General features: G+C 43.5%; 1 protein-coding gene across 1 annotated transcript in view; it reads right to left on the bottom strand.

Moving 5' to 3' along the window:
- NWD2 (NACHT and WD repeat domain containing 2) overlaps nucleotides 1-24,293 on the bottom strand; it is a 219,391-nt gene that overhangs the window by 90,337 nt on the left and 104,761 nt on the right. The window contains exons 3-4 of the mRNA XM_088442013.1: nucleotides 15,717-15,805; nucleotides 268-384 (exon numbers count right to left, since the gene is read on the bottom strand). Coding sequence (XP_088298139.1) covers nucleotides 268-384; nucleotides 15,717-15,805 — 206 coding nt within the window. The remainder of the gene's footprint in view (nucleotides 1-267; nucleotides 385-15,716; nucleotides 15,806-24,293) is intronic.

Here is a 24,293-nt window from a genome sequence, read left to right as displayed (position 1 = left end):
TTGAACCACAAATTCAAATTCGACCAGTTGCCAATTGAACCATGAACTGGGAAAGTTAGATCAAATTTTAAACTGGTTGGAAATTTTGTAGCATCTGTTGCTCATGGCCGTTCCTCCTCTTCTATCGTCTGAGTTACTGATACAGAAGCGTCTAATGCAAAAATTGTTACTGTAGGTACTGCACAGTCCACATGCCTCATACCCTGTAATAAAGCATTATAATATTCTGTAGGGTATATGAAGCACATACAGGTATTGTGTACTCACCACAAAACATGGCCCAGCAGATGTTTTCAGACACTCCTCCAGCAACCTCATACGAGTCCTTTGCAACTCCGGGCTATCCCATTCCTCAGCCGGTATGCCCCAGTACAGGTCTATAGCCTGGGGATGGATGAACATATAGAAATGTGAAATAAAAACCAGCAGTAATTTCACTGTCCTTTGCAGCACAAACATATGCAAATTCAGTATTCCAAGTGTACTAGATGCATTTAGTCTAAACACGGTTTGATGTGGTGCTATAGCCTATAATTTATATAGCTGAATACATGACTAATTACTTCTGATGCATAAAAAATATCATTATATGCAAATATGCATTATCAAGCAGACACGATTTGGAACTCACGCACATTTCACATTAGAATTTTAAGTACTAGTTTATCTATTGTTAGATTTAGATGTAAAGGTTAGCAGTGTTCCAGTGACATCAGGGGTGATATGTTGTGATGTGAAGGTGAAAATTGTAGACACCTTTTCCTGCTACTGTTTTCTCTGTGATATAAATCTTTACTGACTCCCCCAACTGCCTGGCAATGTGTTTCTTGATTTGCAATGCCAGTGAGGGCACTGTGTAAGACAGGTTTTGTTCTGTTGCATCGCTATCAACGTTCACATGAAGCATGAATGGAAGGTGATCGTAGAAATGCGGTTTAGTGTCCCCTCTATGCTGCACACTGTGGACATAGAGGGCCTGATTCACTACGGAACGCAATTCTGCTTATACACCCGCACCGAAGTTGTTAATATCAGCGGTGCTGTTTAAATGTGTGCATTTATGCTGCGAATGCAGCCAGATATAAGGACGCCCACTTCCCCTCACTCACATCCGTATACTAGGGCAACATAGCGAAACCATCGGTGACATTGAGTAACATCGGACCCTTAGGCACACTTGCTCAAGCCGTGACCTTACTCGGAAATTGCTAACATCCATGCACACTATCAGTGCTATGGCTGCTTATGGCCACGCAATGGCTAATTTATGCACTCCCCTGCAACGGCATTGAAACGCACTGGCACGCCTGCGTTCACCCGACCACCCCCCCGTCACCACTCACAAATGGCACTTTCTGTCAGTCACTCTGCTCTGGGTCTGTGTAGCCTCTGCAATCGCAATTCTGTTTGCAATTGCTAGTTCACGCACTGCAATGCACACACATGCGCAGAACGCAACAATTGACCGATTATGTGCGACCGATTATGTGCGACAGGGGAGGCCGTTTGTGGGTGGTAACAGGGGCAGGACACTAAAAATGGGGGAGTGGAGGTGCGAACGCAGGTATGCCTGGGTGTTTCAACGCCGTTTCTAAGGCGTGCATAATTAACAGGCAGCGTCATATAACACGTCACATGCCTGTTTTTTACACTGAAGTCCTCGCAGTGCTTGTGGTATGGTAAGGCAACCACAAGCGCTGCGATCGCTACCGATGGTCCTCGATGTACCAATGTTTTAATACACTTCCTGGAGATGACATGCGCTAGTGGGCAGCTCAACATACGCTAATGGGTGTCTGCATACACAGAGCGATTGCTCGCACAGCCAAAGTGGGCGTCCTTATGCCTTGGCGAGCGATTGCTTCCAATGCCATCACTTTGACAAATTTGCATACGCTGGATGCAAGCGGTCGCATCTAGCGAGCGGTTCTGAATGAGGTCCTCTGTGCGAGTTCAATCCTTGTAATGGAGGCATTCATAATGCCTTCCGAAAAGCTTGAAGACAAGCCAATCCTGCTGATGGTGTCTCCTGACCACCTCACCCCCTCGCCACTGCAGAGCTGCAGCCACCGCGGGAGTTTGTGACTCCCGCTGAGACCGTGCAGCCCCACTGCGCTAGTCCTCCTGCGTTACAAGGATGATAATTTACCCTGGTACCTAATTTCTACAAACATAGGTGAAAATCTTAATTTTCACCTACTTTTGTATAAATTAAGTGATGAGGAATAGACCCCAGAATGAGGTATTTTAATTTATGCTTGTCAAACCCCTCATCTATATAATATCCAGATCTGTAAGCAGATGAAAATGTAAATTGTGAGCGTAATTGGGATTGATTGGCGGCTTAATAGAACATAGAGGTTGAAGATAAATTGGTGATATATAGGGTTTGATTCAGAGATGTACGTTCATCCGATGATTAATGTACATCTCCAATGGTTAGGGGGTCTGCGTCTGCGCACGCCCAGTTCTGCGCATGTACAGAATGGACCATGCGATTACACTCGCAGACCACCCCCAAAGCCGCAGCATTACTGACATGTGCTTTTGGGGGGAGGAGCGTGGGTGTGGCTGGTCACCATTCCTGGAAACGTGGGAGTGTTGCTGCTGTTTTCTGGGAGGGGCAAGTAGTCATTTAATGGAAGAGATTATCATGTGAAGAGTTACAAAAGTTGTTGTACAGTAGTTAATTTGTGAAACAACACTCACAGCATATGCAATAAAGATAAGGTTCTTTCAGTAGTTACAAATCGAAACACATTTATTGACAGAATCAAGATAAAACAAAGGGCCTGATTCAGAGCCGGATGCTATTTGCGCTCGCTCGTTCAGAAAAAGGGGGTGGCTATTTAAATGAACCGTTCGCTCTTTGCGGTCTGTTGATGCCTCTATGTCTGAACGAGCGAACAAAACATGCGGTCGTATTTTGGAAAAAGACGCCCCCTGGCCGCTCGCATCATACGTCATGTCCGCTATTTAATAGATTAATCGAGTACATCGAACAGTGTATGAACTGCTCGCTATTCTTGTGGTTGGTTTTTCCTACCGCAATCATGCGAGCAGTTCTGACTATAAAACAACCAAGTGACGTGGTCGCTGACGCTGCTTTGTTAATTATGCACACCCATAAAACGCCCATTTTGACCTTTAAGCACGCCTGCGTTCTGATCTCCACTCCCCGTTTTCAAGCACCTTCCCCTGTTACCACCCACATACGCCTCATTCTGTCACTCAAAATAGCAGGCATTCGCTATTTAGCGAGCACACGATTTTCGGCCGCACTGACTGGTTCGCGCATGCGTATTACAATCCGTACACATGCGCAGATGTGCGAACATCGCTCGGAACGAACGAGCGGCTGCTTACGAGCGGCTCTGAATGAAACCCAAAGTACATACAATGTTACAGATGCTATCACAGAGTCCTTGTGGGTTTGCTCAGGGGTTCAGATGGAAAACAAGTGCACAGCAGAACGGTTACTACTGGTGCTGTGCTAGAACCCTGTGAATGAGTTATGTGACTCTGCAGTACAACTGATACTCAGGGGGTGATGTATCAGACTGTTGCTATCATTTATCTTTCACAGTCTATGAATTGTCAGTCAGAAGCTGATTGGTTGCTATGGGCAACTTCTCTACTTTATCTCTCTTGAAGGTTTGATACATCTCCCCCTTAGTGTGGTGCTTCCATCTGAACACCTGAGCATACCCTCAGCGAGTGCGATAGCAGCTGTAAAATAAAGTTTTGGTAACCATGCATTTTCATATAAGGTTTCTCTTGGATACTTATATGGAACCCCCTGTAGAACACAATACATTAGCAAGCCCTGAGAAGTATCAGTGTTTTTATCAAGAAGTAGATCTTACTAACTGCTTTGGGGCTCATTTACATTTGGACGTAAGTCAGGTTTATGACACGCCTCTCAGATGTAGCAGTACACGTCAACGTTACCGCCGCGCTCATAGGTGTTGCTTTCACAATCTCCCTGAAATGCTTTTTCAAAAGTAGGCAAGTATGTCCTGCACTGAATAAGAACTGGCATCATACCTTGGAATTCTAAAATAGGGACTCCTTGCGCATACAGAAGTCGTGAGCCCAGGGCATGACCTCATGGGATGCCCATGTTTTTCATAACTCTGCCCGGCACTCCCGAAAATGCCAAGCTGCTTCAGGCTCTCCCCCTTCCTGTACGCAAAGCATCTATTCACCCACTGCTCTGCTATGTATCAAACCTTCCAACCAATCAGCTCCTAGTAATCATTTATCTAGCACAGTCTATAAAATGGCAGTTAGAAGCTGATTGGTTGCTATAGGAAATTACTTCAGTTTATCTCTCTGGTAGGTTTAATTCATCTCCTCTTAGGGGCCGGATTCAGGACCTCATTCAGAGTTGGTCGTTGCAGCCGCACAGTCGTAAGGGAAAAGGGGCCGGATATGCAAATGATGCACTCGCAAGTTGCATTGTTAAGATGGGATCGTTAGCCGGACGACCAAGGGGAGGATGCGGCCGTAAGACTAAAAATACGCCCCCTTCTCGTTCGCATTACACGTCATCTCCGGGCATATAAGGATTAATCGAGACCATCGGAGCTGGTCGTAGAGCTTAAGGTTTACCATACCCTCTCTTAAGCTCTACGATCAAGTCAGTGTAAAAACCTCCCATGTCATGTGTGCCATGACACTACTTTATTAATTATGCACTCCCATAAAACGCCGTTTGCATAGTCAGGAACGCCTACGTTCGGATCTCCACTCCCCCATTCACAAGCACCTTCCCCTGTTACCACCCACAAATGCCTCATCCTGTCACTCAAACTAACGACCTGGCCAAGTTCAAGGAGAGAGATATTTCCGATTGTAACAGCTAGTTTGCGCACGCGCATTGCGAATTTTACGCATGTGCAGTTTAGCGAACATCGGTGGCGTACGACCGTGAGGCCGCAACGACCGACTCTGAATGAGGTCCTCAATTAGGTGCAATAAGTTCTGATTTTTCAGTAAATGACTGCACCCGCGATACTCGGATAGTGTAAAAGAGGCGAAAAGTTTTCACCATCTCAGATCAGGTAAAAAAAATGAAAAATCACTATTTTTGCATAAAAATTTGGGGATTTCTTTCATAACCCTTTGGGCAACCCCCCGTAATGATAAATTACCCTAAAGTTTTTCAAAATTTGCATGATTTTGCCAAAAACGACCGGTCAAGTTTTGGGTGAAAAAACAAAAAAACACATTGAAAGTGGGTTTGACGTATTTGGCCTAGTATTTCAGGGGAGGGTTGGGGGGGGGGCTATATGGATGCGACAGGTGTTCTAAACATTACACGTGGCCGCAGCAGCTGTTTTTTTAATGGTTTTAAAATTGCGCTTTTGTGACACGAAAATATACTTGCACCCATTTTAACGTACCCCGCAATTTAAGTACCCTAAATAATTCTTTTAAGGTAAATAATACACTGCTATATTGATTTCCGGTGTACGTTAGCCATTTTTTGGGGTACAGACGCATTTCCCTACATTTCCTGACATTTTCGCAATATTATTGCACCTAACTGAATACAGCCCTAAATGGAAAAAACAGAAAGAAACTGCTGCAATGAGTTTTCTCCATTCCTCATATTTTCCCTAATGATCAATATTTTAGATTTCTGCTTAATCTGCCTCCTCCTCTTTTTTCCATACTACAGCCAGTAGAACTAATAAAGAAATGCCAGCAGGAGACAGATTCAAAATAGAAAAGTAATTTAACAGAGTATATGTTTCTAAAACCAATATCAAGAATGATCCACACGTAAATTATTTCTTATATAAAAGGAGAGATACAGTCAGGTACATAAATATTGGGACATTGACAGAATTTTCTTATTTTGGCCTCTATTCACCACCACAATGGCTTTGAAATGAAACAAACAAGATGTACTTTAACTGCAGACTTTCAGATTTAATTTGAGGGTAATTACATCCAAATCAGGTGAACGGTGTAGGAATTACAACAGTTTTTCTATGTGCCTCCCACTTTTTAAGGGGCCAAAAGTAATGGGACTATCAACTCAAAAGCTATTTCATGGACAGGTGTGGGCTATTCCCTCGTTATTTCATTATCAATTAAGCAGGTAAAAGGTCTGGAGTTGATTCTAGGTGTGACATTTGCATTTGGAATCAGTTGCTGTCGACTCTCCATATGAGATCCAAAGAGCTGTCACTATCAGTGAAGCAAGCCATCATTAGGCTGAAAAATCAAAACAAACCCATCAGAGAGATAGCAAAAACATTAGGTGTGGCCAAATCAACTGTTTGGAACATTCTTAAAAAGAAAAAACGCACCAGAGAGCTCAGCAACACCAAAAGACCTGGAAGACCACGGAAAACAACTGTGGTGGATGACAGGAGAATTATTTCCCTGGTGAAGAAAAACCCCTTCACAACAGTTGGCCAAATCAAGAACACTCTCCAGGAGGTAGGTGTATATGTGTCAAAGTCAACAATCAAGAGAAGACTTCACAAGAGTGGATATAGAGGGTTCACCACAAGATGTAAACCATTGGTGAGCCACAAAAACAGGAAGACCAGACTAGAGTTTGCCAAACATCATCTAAAAAAGCCATTACAGTTCTGGAACAACATCCTATGGACAGATGAGACAAAGATCAACTTGTACCAGAGTGATGGGAAGAGAAGAGTATGGAGAAGGAAAGGAACTGCTCATTATCCAAAACATACCACCTCATCAGTGAAGCATGGTGGTGGTAGTGTCATGGCGTGGGCATGTATGGCTGCCAATGGAACTGGTTCCCTTGTATTTATTGATGATGTGACTGCTGACAAAAGCAGCAGAATGAATTCTGAAGTGTTTTGGGCAATATTATTTGCTCATATTCAGTCAAATGCTTCAGAACTCATTGGACGGTGCTTCACAGTGCAGATGGACAATGACCCGAAGCATACTGCAAAAGCAACCAAAGAGTTTTTTAAGGCTAAAAAGTGTAATGTTATGCAATGGTCAAGTCAATCCCCTGACCTGAATCCGATTGAGCATGCATTTCACTTGATGAAGACAAAACTGAAGGGAAAATGCCCCAAGAACAAGCAGGGACTGAAGACATTTGCAGTAGAGTCCTGGCAGAGCATCACCAGGGATGAAACCCAGCGTCTGGTGATGTCTATGCGTTCCACACTTCAGGCTGTAATTACCTGCAAAGGATTTGCAACAAAGTATTAAAAAGTGAAAGTTAGATTTAGGATTGTTTAGTTTGTCCCATTACTTTTGGCACCTTAAAAAGTGGGAGTCACATATAGAAACCGTTGTAATTCCTATACCGTTCACCTGATTTGGATGTAATTACCCTCAAATTAAATCTGAAAGTCTGCAGTTAAAGCACATCTTGTTTGTTTCATTTCAAAGCCATTGTGGTGGTGAATAGAGGCCGAAATATGAAAATTCTGTCAATGTCCCAATATTTATGCACCTGACTGTATGTACAGATATCTCTACTTTATTAGATGTGGCGCAAATCTAATTACGTTTATTCGAGTCTGGTGATTCAGAGTTGTTGGCAAAATGGCCATTAATTACTGTAAAGGCACCGAAATATAGCACACGCCTGTGCATCGACAGCATGTACGCCTGATCTCCGACAAGTCATTTATCAATTTATCATGTATTTGTACATGCCTTATAGCACATACTCAACATATACATCATAACAGGCATACATGAGTGTTTCTTCAGGTCTACATGAGTCGCATTTGAGCAAACTGTACACGGCCTACGTTAGGACTTTCACTGCTTCCCCATTTGCGTATATGAGTACTCACTCCACACCAGCTCTTTGTGTATAACTTATCCTCCTAAGACTGGCTTTAAGTGACATGTAGTCCTCCAGCTGTAGTAGATCTTACAATTAATTGTCAATGGCTGCTGCCACCCTGTGTAATTTATTGGTATACTTTCATATAGAGATGAGCTGTTCCGTTTTTATGAAAACTAAACACACAAGTTTGGGGTTCCGAGTAGAACTGAGTCCCGACTCGGGTCTTCTCACAAAGTTCGGAACTCGGATCTGAAACCGGATCTTGTGTACTTTGGATTGCATTTAAGTCCTTCCCTCGTGGTTTTACGTACCGTGATGTGGTCAAAATTGCCTGGGAATGACTGGAAATTAATGTTATTGATGTTAATAGTACTATAGGAACAAAACCCGTTTCAAGTCACATGATTTTAGCTGTTTTTATCAATTTTTATAGAAATCCAAAACGAACCAAAACACTTGAGGGTGGTTTTACCAAAAATCGAAAACACGACAATTATTTTCTGCACATATCTCTATTTTTATATAAGAAATAATTACTGTAAGTGTGGATCATGCTTGATATTTTCCAAATCAAGGGAGAGAAAAAAGATAAAGGGGGCAAGAAAGAGGGGTTAGAGAGTGAGTTCGAGGATCTTTGAAATAATTATTTCAACAGGTGGCGACTATGAGTCAGGCTCACATTGATTTCCAAGGACCAGGAAGAGGATGAGCACCTTGAAATGAGGTCATTTAGGAAGCCCAAAACATTCGCTGTGTGGTACACAATCAGCATTGGTCTTGCCTTGCTCCTCATAAGTGCGCTTCACCCTCACACATCACTATGACATCTAGCTCCTACTTAGCCCCCATTTTGGCAGCAAGAAACCCAGTCTGGTGACTATTGTGCAATGCGGACCCCATTTGGGATGGGTACTATCCCCACTATGCAATGCTGACAACAATTCTGGTGGCTAGGATTGAATGTGAGAGATGGACAACCTGTAATGCTCTCCTAGACACATGGTCCCAAATGTAATAGCACCTAATCATATGAAATGGTTTAAGAGAGACACTAAATAATAATTTGCATAGATAAATGTCTGTTTGAATTTTGTCAATAAGCCTTAAACAGAAAACTGCAAATATGGAAAACATCAGAAGAATTCAACATATAAATGTTTTTCTGCACATACTGTATACCACACATCTCTGAACTCATGATAAATAATGCACATACATTAATATGAATATATTGGAATTAAGAGCAAAGACAGACATTGAAAAGCTCACAGTCCCCTATGTCCAGTGGATGGTGGTCTGACACCCGGGGTCCCTGCTCACTTCTCAGTGGGACTTCCAACGGGCACAGGGACCCCTCATAGGATACAGTGCAGCTGGCAGTGAGTAACATTCTTTATATAACGGGCAAGAGCTTGGCACCGGAAAATGTAGGATGCGGACAGGAGCTGCTCACTGGGACGCGGGGATGGAGGCTGTGGGCAGGAGGTGGGCACAAAGGGCAGCAGACTCTGACTACTGAGCTGGAGGCATTAGGAAGACAGCGGGGAGGGATCTGTTCTGCTGCTCTTGGCTGCCTTCCCGTCCGCATCTTCCCGATTGCTGTGTTGAGCCAGGCATGAGGGACAGCAGACTTTGAGCACACAGTACACCGCGGAGCGCTTGGCTGCCTGCCCGGCTGCTTCTGTGTGGAGTTGGTTAGGGCACCTTACTGCTGTTTCTGCTTGGTGTGTACTCAGCTCCAGGAGCTGAGCACTAGGGGATAGATACTGTGGGCAGGAGGTTCACAAAGGGGGGGAGAGGGGGCAGCATGCTGTGCATTGAGCTTGAGCCGATGGTGACACAGTAAGGAGGGATCTGAAAAAATTCCCCTCCTGCTCAAGCGGCAGCTTGTGATGGCATTTGGGGGCTGTACGCCATCTCAGGATAGCGTGCAGTAGCACTACCAAGTTTTCAAAAAAATGCTTTTTCGGAACTTAATGAATTACATGATTTTCACGTCCCTGTACTAAAGAGACTGTGGAAATTATCGTAGGAGAATTGTAAGTAGGAGATATCAGTGATATCTTCTGCGTTACATAATTAATGAACAGCCCTGAAACTTGATCTCTACAAAAGTAGGTGAAACTTAATATTTTCACCTACTTTTGTAGAAATTAAGGGATGATGAATAGGCCCCTTGGTGAGAGAGAACCATTTATTATAGACATAGCTGCTATTATTTCAACAGCAGTGCTACAACAATACTACTGTATGTAAGTAAAGATGTCACAAAACAGTCTACAGCACGCCTTTGAATCGTTGTTGAAACACTGAATAAAAATGTATTGCATGTGAAGGACGCTACTTTTCAATCAGCCATAGTAAATATAAATCATTTCCATACATTTTGTGTGCCATGATCTCTGTGTCTGGATTCCTTGCCTCTCTGATGGGATGTGGTCTGAGATGTTTGTGTCTGGGTTCCTTGCATCTCTGATGGGATGTGGTCTTAGATATTTGTGTCTGGGTTCCTTGACTCTATGATGGGATGTGGTCTCAGATGTTTGTGTCTGGGTTCCTTGCAGCTCTGATGGGATGTGGTCTGAGATGTTAGTGTCTGGGTTCCTTACCTCTCTGATGGGATGTGGTCTTAGATATTTGTGTCTGGGTTTCTTGCATCTCTGATGGGATGTGGTCTGAGATGTTTGTGCCTGGGTTCCTTACATCTCTGATGGGATGTAGTCTTAGGGCCTGATTCAGAGCCTGACACTCTGACCAGAGCACTCGCTCTGAATCAGGGCCCTCCTCCATGAAAATGGAGCGTCCTCCTGGACGCTCGTACAGCTGTGGGTGACCACCCACAGCTATAGCGAGCGTCCATGATGATGGTCACGATGGTCAAAGACCATCGCGACCATCGGGCTTGTGACGAGACCCTGCGGTAGGGTCTCGCTGCCGCAAGCCCAGGAGTGATTTTGGCTCTATCAGAGCCAAAATCACTCCCACTGACATCAATACTGATGTCAGTGGGGCCGGCTACAGATGGTAGGCGTTCCCATGGGAACGACTCCGTCTGGCCGCCATTCCCCCGGCACGCCCACCAAAGGGGGCGTGCTGTCAATCAACATCGACAGCATGCCCCCTTTGGTGCGAGACCTGGAGCGACGGAGAGCACGTTGCTCTCCGGGTCTCGCGCATGCGCACGACGAAGCTCCCTCCGTCGTGCGCATGCACAGTGGGGCATCATCAACCCGTTTGCGAGCGTCCTTTGCTCGCGAACGGGTCTGAATGACCCCCTTAGATATTTGTGTCTGGATTCCTTGCCTCTCTGATGGGATGTGGTCTGAGATGTTTATGTCTGGGTTCCTTGCATCTCTGATGGGATGTGGTCTCAGATGTTTGTGTCTGGGTTCTTTGCAGCTCTGATGGGATGTGGTCTGAAATGTTTGTGTCTGGGTTCCTTGCATCTCTGATGGGATGTGGTCTTAGATATTTGTGTCTGGGTTCCTTGCCTCTCTGATGAGATGTGGTCTGAGATGTTTGTGTCTGGGTTCCTTGCATCTCTGATGGGATGTGGTCTTAGATATTTTTGTCTGGGTTCCTTGCCCTTCTGATGGGATGTGGTCTTAGATATTTGTGTCTGGGTTCCTTGACTCTATGATGGGATGTGGTCTCAGATGTTTGTGTCTGGGTTCCTTGCAGCTCTGATGGGATGTGGTCTGAGATGTTAGTGTCTGGGTTCCTTACCTCTCTGATGGGATGTGGTCTTAGATATTTGTGTCTGGGTTTCTTGCATCTCTGATGGGATGTGGTCTGAGATGTTTGTGCCTGGGTTCCTTACATCTCTGATGGGATGTAGTCTTAGGGCCTGATTCAGAGCCTGACGCTCTGACCAGAGCACTCGCTCTGAATCAGGGCCCTCCTCCATGAAAATGGAGCGTCCTCCTGGACGCTCGTACAGCTGTGGGTGACCACCCACAGCTATAGCGAGCGTCCATGATGATGGTCACGATGGTCAAAGACCATCGCGACCATCGGGCTTGTGACGAGACCCTGCGGTAGGGTCTCGCTGCCGCAAGCCCAGGAGTGATTTTGGCTCTATCAGAGCCAAAATCACTCCCACTGACATCAATACTGATGTCAGTGGGGCCGGCTTCAGATGGTAGGCGTTCCCATGGGAGCGACTCCGTCTGGCCGCCATGCCCCCGGCACGCCCACCAAAGGGGGCGTGCTGTCAATCAACATCGACAGCATGCCCCCTTTGGTGCGAGACCTGGAGCGACGGAGAGCACGTTGCTCTCCGGGTCTCGCGCATGCGCACGACGAAGCTCCCTCCGTCGTGCGCATGCACAGTGGGGCAACATCAACCCGTTTGCGAGCGTCCTTTGCTCGCGAACGGGTCTGAATGACCCCCTTAGATATTTGTGTCTGGATTCCTTGCCTCTCTGATGGGATGTGGTCTGAGATGTTTATGTCTGGGTTCCTTGCATCTCTGATGGGATGTGGTCTCAGATGTTTGTGTCTGGGTTCTTTGCAGCTCTGATGGGATGTGGTCTGAAATGTTTGTGTCTGGGTTCCTTGCATCTCTGATGGGATGTGGTCTTAGATATTTGTGTCTGGGTTCCTTGCCTCTCTGATGAGATGTGGTCTGAGATGTTTGTGTCTGGGTTCCTTGCATCTCTGATGGGATGTGGTCTTAGATATTTTTGTCTGGGTTCCTTGCCCTTCTGATGGGATGTGGTCTGAGATGTTTGTGTCTGGGTTCCTTGCTTCTCTGGTGGGATGTGGTCTGAGTTGAGTGTTGTACCAAAGGACGAAGTGAGAAGATTGATCCACCACAGAGGTAACTCCAGCTTGCACCTGCACCACAACATCTGTATTCTCACCTTTATAGAGTATTACAAGGACAATATAACTGACTTTGGATGCAGCTAAAATGCGCCACAGATGCTAAATTAAGAAATAGATCTGGGTGTCGCTACCCATGGAGGAGCATCTAAGTCGCTTCATGCATCTTGCTCCATATGGTGCAAAAGTGATGGGTGAATAAGGATACATCTATTAAGAATAAGAATCAATCATCAATATTAGAAGCTATCGACAGGGAGCCCCACACCTTTCAAGGGACTTCACATGTTCACAGTCTTTACGGTTTTGATATTGTCTATGCTGTTCAGAATAAAGCCAGACTGTAAGGTATGTTGCTCATTTTATATAGTAATATCATAGACTATTACACCATAAAGAAACACAACATCTCTATTTAATCTACACATAAACAATAATCAACATACAAACAAATTCTAGATACCCATGCAGCAAACACGTATTTACATAATAGAATAATAAACATCCTAAATAGATAATTGCTTCTTTAACGTGAGTTAAATACTGTATACTGCTTGGTAGACTATTTAGTGTACTCAAACTAGATATCTGATAAAAAATGAAATACGATAGAACAATAGATAAACAAATCAATAGACAAATAAAGTTATGCAAGACATACAGCTATGGGCCGATTTCCTATTCTGCTGAGGCCGATCAGCATTCCGTTCCACTGATTGGTGGACTCCGATGATTAGCGATTTGTCAGGGATCAGCAAAATACAACATGTTAACAATACAGGTACTGTACCTGACTCGAGGATTACGATAATTTTTAAATCGAGATTATCCAACTTGTTGGATTTTCCCGATCCCCCGACCCGGGCATCGACAGAACAGGGAATTGCCCCGATAGCTGCCTGATGTATGGGCTCCATAACTGTATATATCTGATTATTTTTGTATGACAACTTGAACTACATTTTTCACAATGAATGTACATACAGCAAGGTTACAGGATTTTTACCCTAAACCTAAATAGCTACTGCAATATCCTCTGCATACTTAATTATTCACCAATAAACCAATACATATAAACCAATAAAGTGTGTTCTAAGAAGCAAATATTTGTCTAACCCTATTTTCACTAAAGTCCTCTTTTGACCGCATTGTTAAATAAGTCCTATTGTATTGTGTTGTGTTATTCAACTCTTTCTTCAGCACAGTCAGATGGAGTCTCTGTGGATCATGTAAATAGGGCTTTTATGCATTTGTAACATCACATACAAGAAGAGTTGATAATAGGAAACACATTTGGACATTTTGATAAATATGACCTGTAGAATGTTATTCCCCACGACATTTCTAGGTCATAAGAAGCGCTTCTGTATACACTGTAAAGTTATTAACATAAAGTGAAATATTTTAGAATAAATTAAAATATTTTAACATGACATACATAGAAACTGTGACATATTTTCAGCCAATATTTTAAGTTACAATGTACAATTGCCGCATGCAAAGTGGATGTAGTTGCGGGCAGTCGCGGAACCTAGATTTACTACCTTACGCTGATGAGATTGTCCGTTCTGCTGATGCAGGGGCTTATGCCGTGCAAGTGGAATCCCATGCCGTCCATTGATATTACTCCAAAACGCGGCTCCACAACTTTCATTACCTAATGCTGCATACACATGTAAAGATGTTCTGTCCAACCATCCAACTAGTTGATTGGTTGGAATGAAAATCTGGTAACGTATGGGAGTAACTGATGATGAGCAATTTGCTCCTAAATGCCAGAAAACAGATGAAAATGGTCATCAGACAAGTTTGTTAAATGTTTGATCTAAACAATTTGTTCAAACAACAGTTTTTGACCATTTTCTGGCATTTGGGAGCAAATTGCTGATTGTCATTTGCTTTCATACCTTACCAGATTTTCATTCCAACCAATCAACTAGTTGGATGGTTGGATAGAAAATCTTTACGTGTGTATGCACCTTAAGACATTTTAAGATTATTCCATTTCTAACCATCTGAAAGGGTGAGTAAATCGCTAATTGCATGTCTCTCTTTCTCTAGCCTTTCACACCACTTTGGATATTAATAGAAGTTGGAACACCACCCTTCTTTCTATATGTTGTAAGTTTATGTTGTTTTGTGCATTGTGTATATCTGTATTTTTTAAACATTTTCCTATTATATGTTTTTGATGTACTACATTTGCACATTGACATTTTTAACACTTTTTTTTAGTAATATACAGTGTACTTTTTCAGGTTATCTACAGGGCATGCACTGTTTGTTATGCTATTTAGAATCATGCCCACTATTAGTTAAACTTAATTTAATGGAAGAAGTTAAGAACTGATATGTAAAGTAATTCTTGACCACTCTCATGAATTCTCCGGGAGACTCCGAAATTTGATATGAGAACTCCAAGTTCCCCTCCCACAACCCATCTCTTCTCCAAGGAAGTGGGTGAAATGAAGGGGCCTGATGATGTGGCCCATCCCCAAAGAACATAATGCTGGTAACTGTGTGAAACTCTAATGGGAAAGGACAGCGATGACACATTTTGTAACTCCATACTCCCACCATGCCCACCTGGACATCCCTCTTCAACAGGGGCAGATTAAGGGCAACATAGGCCTGGGGCTGAAAATGATCAAGAGCCGATTGCGAGAAGCAGAGGAGGTGTGACCAGTTATGTGTGGGTGTGGCCAATGCCATGTAAGTGTGCACAACCCCTACACTATCAGTCCCAATGTCTTCCTAAATACATAAAAGTGGAAAAATTTTATAGTTTTTAGGAGAATAATAGACCTACAACTTTAATACTATGATTTATGGCTGACGGTGTGGCCAACTGGGTGGCTGATCATCATCATATAGTCATGATGATGGGCCTATTTTTATGTGAAGGCCAGGTCCCATCTGCCCCATTGTTATTCTGGCCCTGCTATTCATACACCGTTCAGATCTCATCATTGCAAAGTATTTGATATACAGTACCACAAAATGACAGAGGGTGTGTAGGAAACAAGGGAACATTCATTTCTGTATACATTTGGTAGACATAAATAAAGACACACAATACCTGGAACTCCATGCCATAATTTTCTCTGCAGAATTCTCTCAGCTTTGGGTACACCTGCTCTCGTAACGCATTTCTCTCTGCCTCTGTATCTGCACACAATACAGCAAGAAGATTGTCCAATTAAATTTGTGTTAAAAAAAGTTAAAAAGACAAATATAAAAAATACATTAGGAAATGTTTAAATAAACACTAAGGGGTCAATCCAATTGCGAGTAGCGAGTTTGTTTCTTGAAACTTGCAGACTTTGCATCGAAGTGCGCTCCCGAGAATTCTCCAATCCAATTAAAAATCCCTAGTCGCACTACTCACAGTGAAGGGGTGCGAATTGACTGCCAAATGAGATTGAGAGAAGTGCATGAAAAAGTGGGGAGACCATCCTGGGCCCCACAAAATTTATAATTTCATTAGCATTGCCGTATAGAAGGCTGTTTGTGGGCATTAGGAAGGTACTGTAGGTTTTTAATTGCTGTCAAATGGCTGATTTGTGTTTTTTATGTAAAATGCAAGAAAATGATAAAAAAACTAACTTTTTTCGTTTAATCTCAAACTAATTAAATGAAAAATGCAAAAAAAAGTAAGAAAAAGTGATTTTGGGGTACTTTGAGGGCACCTTGAAAAATAAAAAAAAATTATAAAAAAAACAATTGTTTTTCAATTAAAAAATATTGTAATTAAATTTAGGGTGCCTAAACTAACAAAAAAAAATGATTTTGGGGCAATTTGAGGACAATTTTTTTTACCCCCAAAATGACATGTACTTATTGGACTAATTAAGCTAATTGGAAACTTCCAATTGCTTAATTAGTCATTAGTGGGGGTGTCCAAGGGGTTCAGCACAGTGTCCCGACATTTTAACCTTAAAATAAAGATTTTCTTTTCCATCTCTCACCCTCAGGGAGGTGCAAATGGAAAGTTGCAAATTCAATCTGACTGATTCAGTGCAAGTCGCTAATTGGATTGCAAAATTAATTTGCTATGTGAATTCGAAGAGAAAATAGCAACTTGCACCTTGCAATTCGCACCTAATTGGATTGACCCCTAATTGTAAAATATTATTTTAATAGAATTTTTCTGGATCGACATGGAGTTTCTGTGAATCACTGCATATTTACAATGACAAAAGCTGGAACTGAATATTCATGTATAAATATCAACCTAAAGACATCCCTCGTCATAGACAGGCTTTGGGCGTGCTCTCTGCAAGGTTATTACAGTTCTGAGATGTTAAAAGACCTTATAGCAGCATGGGAAATGGAGGGAGGAGAAGTGGAGAGAGAGCAGCCAATGATGGTCTCTGGAACTGAGAGTTGGCCAACTTTTTTACATTGTGACAATTGTAAATTTACACATTAATAAATTACTAAGTGAAACATGAACAAAATGGTGGATTCTACAGCTGACAATAAGAAATGATTTTGTAAAACAGTACATTGTTTAATTAAAAACAAACAAAAAAAAGGATTCTAATCTGTTTGACTAAAACATAGGTTCTCAAACTCGGTCCTTAGTACCCCAGACAGTGCACGTTTCTAGGTCTCCTCACAGAAGCACAATTAGCTCCACCTGTGGATCTTCTAAATTGTATCAGTGAGTAATGAATACCCCTGTGCCCCTACCGTTGACCTGGAAAACGTGAACTGTGTGGAATCCTGAGGACCGAGTTTGAGAACCTGTGGACTAAAAGAATAATGTACAGCCATAGATTATTTTTTATCTGGTATCTAGCACTTTAAGCAATGCAATGAGATTGGGAATGTCATACTATTATTTATTGTAATTACTGTAGCATGTATAGATGCATACTCTGCAGTGCTTATCACACATGAACAGTGATCGCCTCCTGACATTGGAGGTGATAGGATAATGTACGGGGAAAGACAGTGGTCCATTTTACATATGTTTTTATAGGTTTTAGCCTTAACAATATAATGCAAATTGCACAAAAGAACCAGAGAAATCCACTCCTCCCCAGGAGTATAGCTAGTGCTTAATTCGTCTCTCTAAATCACAGGTTCTCAAACTCGGTCCTCAGGACCCCAAACAGTGCATGTTTTGCAGGTCTCCTCACATAATTACTAGTGAAACAGTTAGCTGCAAATGTGTCAGTGAGTAATTAATACACCTGTGCACCTGCAGGGTGAGCTGCAAAAAGTGAACTGTGCGGGGTCCTGAGGACCGAGGTTGAGAACCACTGCTTTAAATGATTGGCCCACAATCCCTGTGCTTTTCTGTAAATGGGGTTTCTTTGCGCTAAAGTCAAGTCCGAGACATCACAAAAGAATGCTATAGGTTGTCACTAGAATTATTGGAGGGATAGTAAGAGACATAAATTGTTGTTACGGCTTTTGGTTCACCTGGATCCACATTTAAATGACTATTTTATACAAAATTGTAGTTCTGCGGATTCTGGGCCTGATTCACTACTGATTGCAACTGCGATTACACACGCAATCGGCAGATTGTTGCCTTCTGCAGGGTGCACGTGCGCAAACCGGCCCCTGCGATCGGGAGTGACTACGCAGACCCATTGCAGAGTGATTGACAGAAAGTGTCATTTGTGGGAGGTGAAACACAGGCGTGCCCCGTTGCAGGGGAGTGTATAAATTATCCACTGCAATGGCATACGCAAGTGCAAGTGTGCGTGAGGCTGCGATGGTACTCGATGTTACAGATGGTTTTGCAGTCTTGCTAAGGATTACGGATTTGTGCAAGGTAAAGTGGGCGTACTTATGTAGTGCTGCGATGGCATAGCGATCGCAGTAGATTAGCATATCATTGCAGTGAGACTGCGTGCGTTTCACCGACCACCCCCCATCACCTCCCCAAAATGGCACTTCCTGTCAATCACTCTGCGATGGGTCTGCATAGTCACTGCGATCACAGTCTTGATCGCAGTAGCCGGTTCGCACACGCACAATACATACGCATGCGCAGAAGGCAACAATCGGCCGATTACGTGCATAATCGCAGTTGCGATCAGTAGTGAATCAGGCCCGATATCCTTTAGGCATATTTTACAAATTTACCTTTGGCTTACATAAGAGAGTTTTGTATCTATGCTACAGTCAGTGCACTTTGTGAGAGCGCTATCTCCTTTACCTAAGGCATGAGTGTTACATTGTAAACTGGAACATTTGCTGCCTACAGGTAATGACTAGAATAAGTACAGTTTTTTCAGTTAACAAAAAAATGTTCCAAAAGTTTACCGACTTGTTTGCTTATATCAGTGGTCAGGGAACAGGGGCAAATTACCCCACATGGGGTAAAAATGAAATTTCTGGGGGTAATGGACGGACAGCCGGGCATGCATATGAATCATTCTATAATATATGCATTCATATGCATGCCCGGCTGTGCCACATGGAGGCTCTAAGCCGGACGCCCGCTGAGCTGTTATTACCAGCGGGCGCCCGGCTCCTTCTCTGCAGCGCCGCGTTAGCCGGAGGCTGGAGTTCTCTTCTAAACTCCAGTTTCCGGCTCTCTCCATGAGCATTATGGGAGAGATGTCATGACGTCTCTCCCATAGTTCCGAGGAGCAGCTGGGCGGACGGGACTACGGCGGATGCAGGAGCGGGATTAAGGTGTATTTTTTTTTACAACCGGCACTACAGGGACATTATATGGGGGCACTACTACAGGGGCATTATATGGGGGCACTACTACAGGGGCACTATATGGGGGCACTACTACAGGGGCATTATATGGGGGCACTACTACAGGGGCACTATATGGGGCACTACTACAGAGGCATTATATGGTGGCACTACTACAGGGGCATTATATGGTGGCACTACTACAGGGGCATTATATGGGGGCACTACTACAGGGGCATAACTATGGGGGCACTACTACAGGGGCATTATATGGGGGAACTACTATATGATGTCCTTCTTTTCAAATCAAGGGGGTAATGTTGGCATATCTTAATATATTTTGGTGTAAAAGGTAAAAAAGTTCCCTGACCCCTGGCTTATATCATTAGTAAGTACAGATCCACCCATAAGAATTTAGCCCTCCCCCCCTTCCTCCTAAATTGTGATGATCTTGGGCCCACCTCAGTGAGTGAAGAGTTTGAAAAATGTTATAGCTCCAATATACCATTTCATGTCAGAGAGATTAAATATTAGAAATGTTTATTGGCAGTTTACCTTTCGATAGGAGTGATAGAAAATCTTAAGTGTGAGGAAGTCATTAACCCCTTTCAGACATCTCAAGATTCCCGGGAATTTGGCCTGCCTCAGCCAATTTCCCGGGTAGCCGTGTCTGTTCGAAAGGTACCGCCCCTGCAAATGACCAGGGTTTTTCCCAGGACTTAAGTCCCGGGAAATTACCCTGCTTCTGTCTGAATGGTGCTACCCGGGAATTTACTACTCCTGGGCAGCACCAAGCAGCTTTTACATGTAGTTGACAGTGCAGAGCGTCCTATAGGACGCTCAGCGCTGCTGCTTTGTGCTGACAGCGCAGAGTGTCCTATAGGATGCTCAGCGCTGCTGCTCACCACCCCCAGCGCCGGCTGGCTATGCCACAGCAGGCCGCCCGCACTCCCGCTGGACCACCAGGGAATTGAAACAAATTTAAAAAAAATTATAATAAAAAAAAAATCTGCATTATGATTGGCCAACTTCCGGCTGCTGAATGATGACATCATCATCATCAGCCAGAGAGGGTATAGGCTAGGAGGAGCAGACGGCAGAGAAGAGGCAGGTAAGCAGAAAAACCCTGCTCTTGTCTGAAAGGGATCTACCTGGGATTTTCCCGGGTAGACACTGTAGTGTGAAAGGGGGGTCTCGACCAATTACCCGGGAATTTGCACAGGAGAAATTTCCCGGGTTGTATATCTGAAAGGGTACCCCTTTCAGACATACTGCAAAAACCTGGGTTTTTGGTCGTGAAAGTGCATCAACCCAGGCTTTTGCTATGTGTGAACAGAAACAACCCGGGTCCATGACCCTGCTTTATACCAGGGTTTTTCCCGGGTGCAACCCAGGTAGCCTCTAGTGTGAATGCATCCAACCCAGGTTTTTAGACCTGGGTTTTTAGAAAACCTTCTCATTGGCTGTTCCATGCACCTGCTGATGACATCAACTGCAGTCACCCAGACCACATGACTGGGTACAAACAAATTTAAGTGTGTATTATTTTTCGCTTAACTTTTTTTATGTGAAAATTTTGTCTTTGTATAGACTGCAACTTTCTAGAGGCCATATTCATAATATACTTATATTGTAATATAAACATTTATTGGTTTTCAATAAAAAAAACATTGGAAATAAACAAACCTTGTGGTATTTACTCTAAAAATACAAATTTTTATATTATGTCATTACTGTGTACAAAAAAAAAAAACATATCCCCTTTAAATCCACACCAACTTCCAGGGCAGACCCAGGTTTAGTGTGAACGTATCCGACCATGGAATTTCCCAAGTCTCAGGTGTAGTGTGAAAGGGGGTCTGAAGCAAAAACCCGGGTTTATGTGGGTAAAAAATTCCTGGGTCGTATGTCTGAAAGTGGTGAGATTTATGCCACTGACGTTCTACCTTATATGAGAAAAATTTTGGAGATGTTTAGAATGCTGTGGTGGACCTCTAAGTCTACATGGAGTGTGACGGATAGCTGGAGCCACTTTATCGAGGGCTAGTAATCTTTTGAGAAGTGAATTGTTGCAACATTGTTGAAAATAAATAGTTAATATTTCTGCAGGGTTGGAGGACGCTTAGTAGAGTTCAATAACCGAGAGCTTGAAGTAATAAAGGAGGCCATGTAGGTGTTTAAGTTGTGGTATGAGAGAAGGTAAGAAGCGTTCATTAACACTCAGAAACTGAGCATAGTCCAGTGAATAGAAGATCAAGGCAGTGGCCAACCTGAGGAGTCAGTTCTCTGGGAGAGACTGAGAGGGGAGGTTAGAAGGAGAAGTTTGGAGGTACAAAACGTATGTGGACTATCAATAAGGATGTTGAAGTCACCCATGATGATGGTGGGGATGCTGTAACCCAGGGATGGGGAACCTCAGGCCCGGGGGCTGTGTAAGACCCTCGGAGTCATTTGGTCTGGCCCTCTGAGATTTTTCTGCTAGCCTCATCTGGCTAGCAGGGTGTCTAGAATGGCACCCTCCAGCCAGAATCTATGCAGCAGTGCAGCCTGGAGCGTCCTTAGGGCACTTCAGATGGTCACACCGCTGCCCTTACAGCTCCCTGGAGCATCCTCAGGATGCTCCGGGCATTGCTGTGACTACTGGCGATTGCGTCCCCGCCCCATGTGACATCACAAGGAGGAGGTGTGGCCTTCATGTTATATATATCAAAATGGCAGAAAAAAGGTTCCCACCCCTGCTGTAACCGATTAAGCAAAAGTTCACACAAATAACAGAATTTTCAAGGAGATTATGTGCTGATATCATACATACAGTAAAGTGCTGTTTAGTTATACTGCTTATTTGGAACAGAGGCCAAAATACATTATAGCCAGGCTGCTGTTATGGTTGTTAAGGTGAAATTGGTAAGTTGAGATAATTGCATTAATCATATCCCCATAAATGCAGCAGAAAGAAAAATCTAAGAATACTATTTAAAATCAAAAATATATAATTGGCAACTATGTAATTTATATAAGTTAGATAAATTGGCAACTATGTAATTTAAGTTTCTGTATATTCCAGGAGAGAAGAGAAAACTGACTAACATTTTAACAAACCTCCAAAGTGAATCATTATAAACCAAGACACTCACACCAATTAAATTATTATGTAGGAGAGGTTTTGATGCCATTACTAATACCTCTTTTCCACCAAAAACCCAGGTCCGACCTGGGTTTTTGGACATGGTTCCAACCCTGGTCAGACCCATTTACACTGCACCTTTGATCTGGGCTACTCCCAGGTCAACCCTGTTCACACTGAACTCAGGTCTGCCCTGCTAAACCTGTGAGGTCATAAAAAGTGGGAGGTGAATGCTCCACAACCACCAATCCGCTCATTTTAGGCATGATCCAGGTCAGATAACCCGGGTTGCACCGTTTACACTGCACCATTACCTGGGTCCATCCTGGGTCCAACCCTGGTAGCTACATGGGTTGGATTGCAGGGTCACTTGACCCAGGTTATTTTTCAGGGACCCTTTTACACTGAGCTGCGACCCGGGTAGACCCAGCAAAAACCCAGGTTTTTGCTCTGGTGTAAAAGGGGTATAAGAGACCCACAAGAGTGAATGACCTTACAAGGTTGTCACCAAGGGACGGTGTTTGTTACTGTTACTTTTGAAGGTCTGCTTTAGTTTTGTTTTTTACTTTACTGAATATGTCTCTTCTTATAGCCACCCAGTCAGGGGCGTATTAAGAGACAAGGGGGCCCGTGTGCAGTCTCCGTCTGAGCCCTCTCCCCTTTAGTTGGTGGCGCATGGAGTAGGCTTTACCACTACGCATGTCCAGGTCCCAGCGATTTGTGCAGCACTGCTGCTGCTAACGTGGGACTCTCGTAAAAGGTAAGTATTAAATAACATGGGTGCAAGGAGTGCGGTGTGGGCCCCACTAGATTTTGAGCTGACCTGCCCACCCTGCACCCATTATAGATGACCAGATTGTGGCTTAACTCACAACCTAGATGAAAACTTTTATTTGGCTGTATATGTGTGCGTGTGCTGGTGGTGGGGGAGGGGTCTGTGTCAAACAAACTGAGGGGGAGATGTATCAAGCAGTAAAAAGAGTGGAGAACTGGACCAGCGGAGAAGTTGCCCATAAAAACCAATCAGCTTTGAGGTAGCATTTATTAAGTACATTCTATAAAATGATAGGATAATTGGTTACTATGGGCAACTTCTCCACTGGCCCCTCTTATCCACTTATTTCACTCAATGGACAAACACAAACAAAATAAAATAGAGATGAGGACAAAAAAAATGAAAGTTTTTCCTTAAGCCGGTAGTGTGCTATCTATAGTGTCCTCATATTCTTATAAGAGCGGGACATGATATGCTTCTAAGCGCAGACGTAAAATGTTGCTGTGGAGATAAATTCATTTTGCTAGCTAGGCAGATTTGGACAAAAATCTGAGATGGAACGAGTTCTGCATAGGTAGCAAATGCGCCTCCCTCCATTTACAAATATCAGGAGCAGATGTGCAAGAATACGTAAGCAGGGATCTGCAAATGATTCCGATGCAGATAAGCGCTGTAGTATTGTGGGGATAGTGTGTAAGAGTTGTTCGGCTATCTGTAGTACACATAAAAGGAAGTAACGATTAGTGTGTCAGGGGACAGTGACTGCAGGAAAACGCAGGGTTAAAGGTGGAATTTCAAGACAAGGGAGGTCCAAGGGGCATGGAAGGGGAGGCGACTTGGAAGGACAAAAGGCTGATGCACGGATCCAGCATTTCAATTGGCTCTAGACATGAGGTTTTTGTTTTCACCCCCTTCAAGGGTCTTGAACCTCAAGTGAGCACGCATTAGTAGTAGTTAGAACAAAGGAAGAGGGGTTGAAAGTTTTGTGCATTACAATGTTACTGACATGTTTTTTCTAAATTTCAGAGTCGCACAGTGGCGGAGAAACCTGGATCGTGGGGAATTCTTTTATCTTATGGGCGGAG

Source organism: Taudactylus pleione, unplaced genomic scaffold (genome assembly GCF_031769625.1).
Source record: "Taudactylus pleione unplaced genomic scaffold, aTauple2 ptg000302l, whole genome shotgun sequence".
Classification (NCBI taxonomy): domain Eukaryota; kingdom Metazoa; phylum Chordata; class Amphibia; order Anura; family Myobatrachidae; genus Taudactylus; species Taudactylus pleione.
The sequence above is the reverse complement of the archived record's forward strand: the minus strand, read 5'-3'. Positions and strand labels throughout refer to the sequence as shown.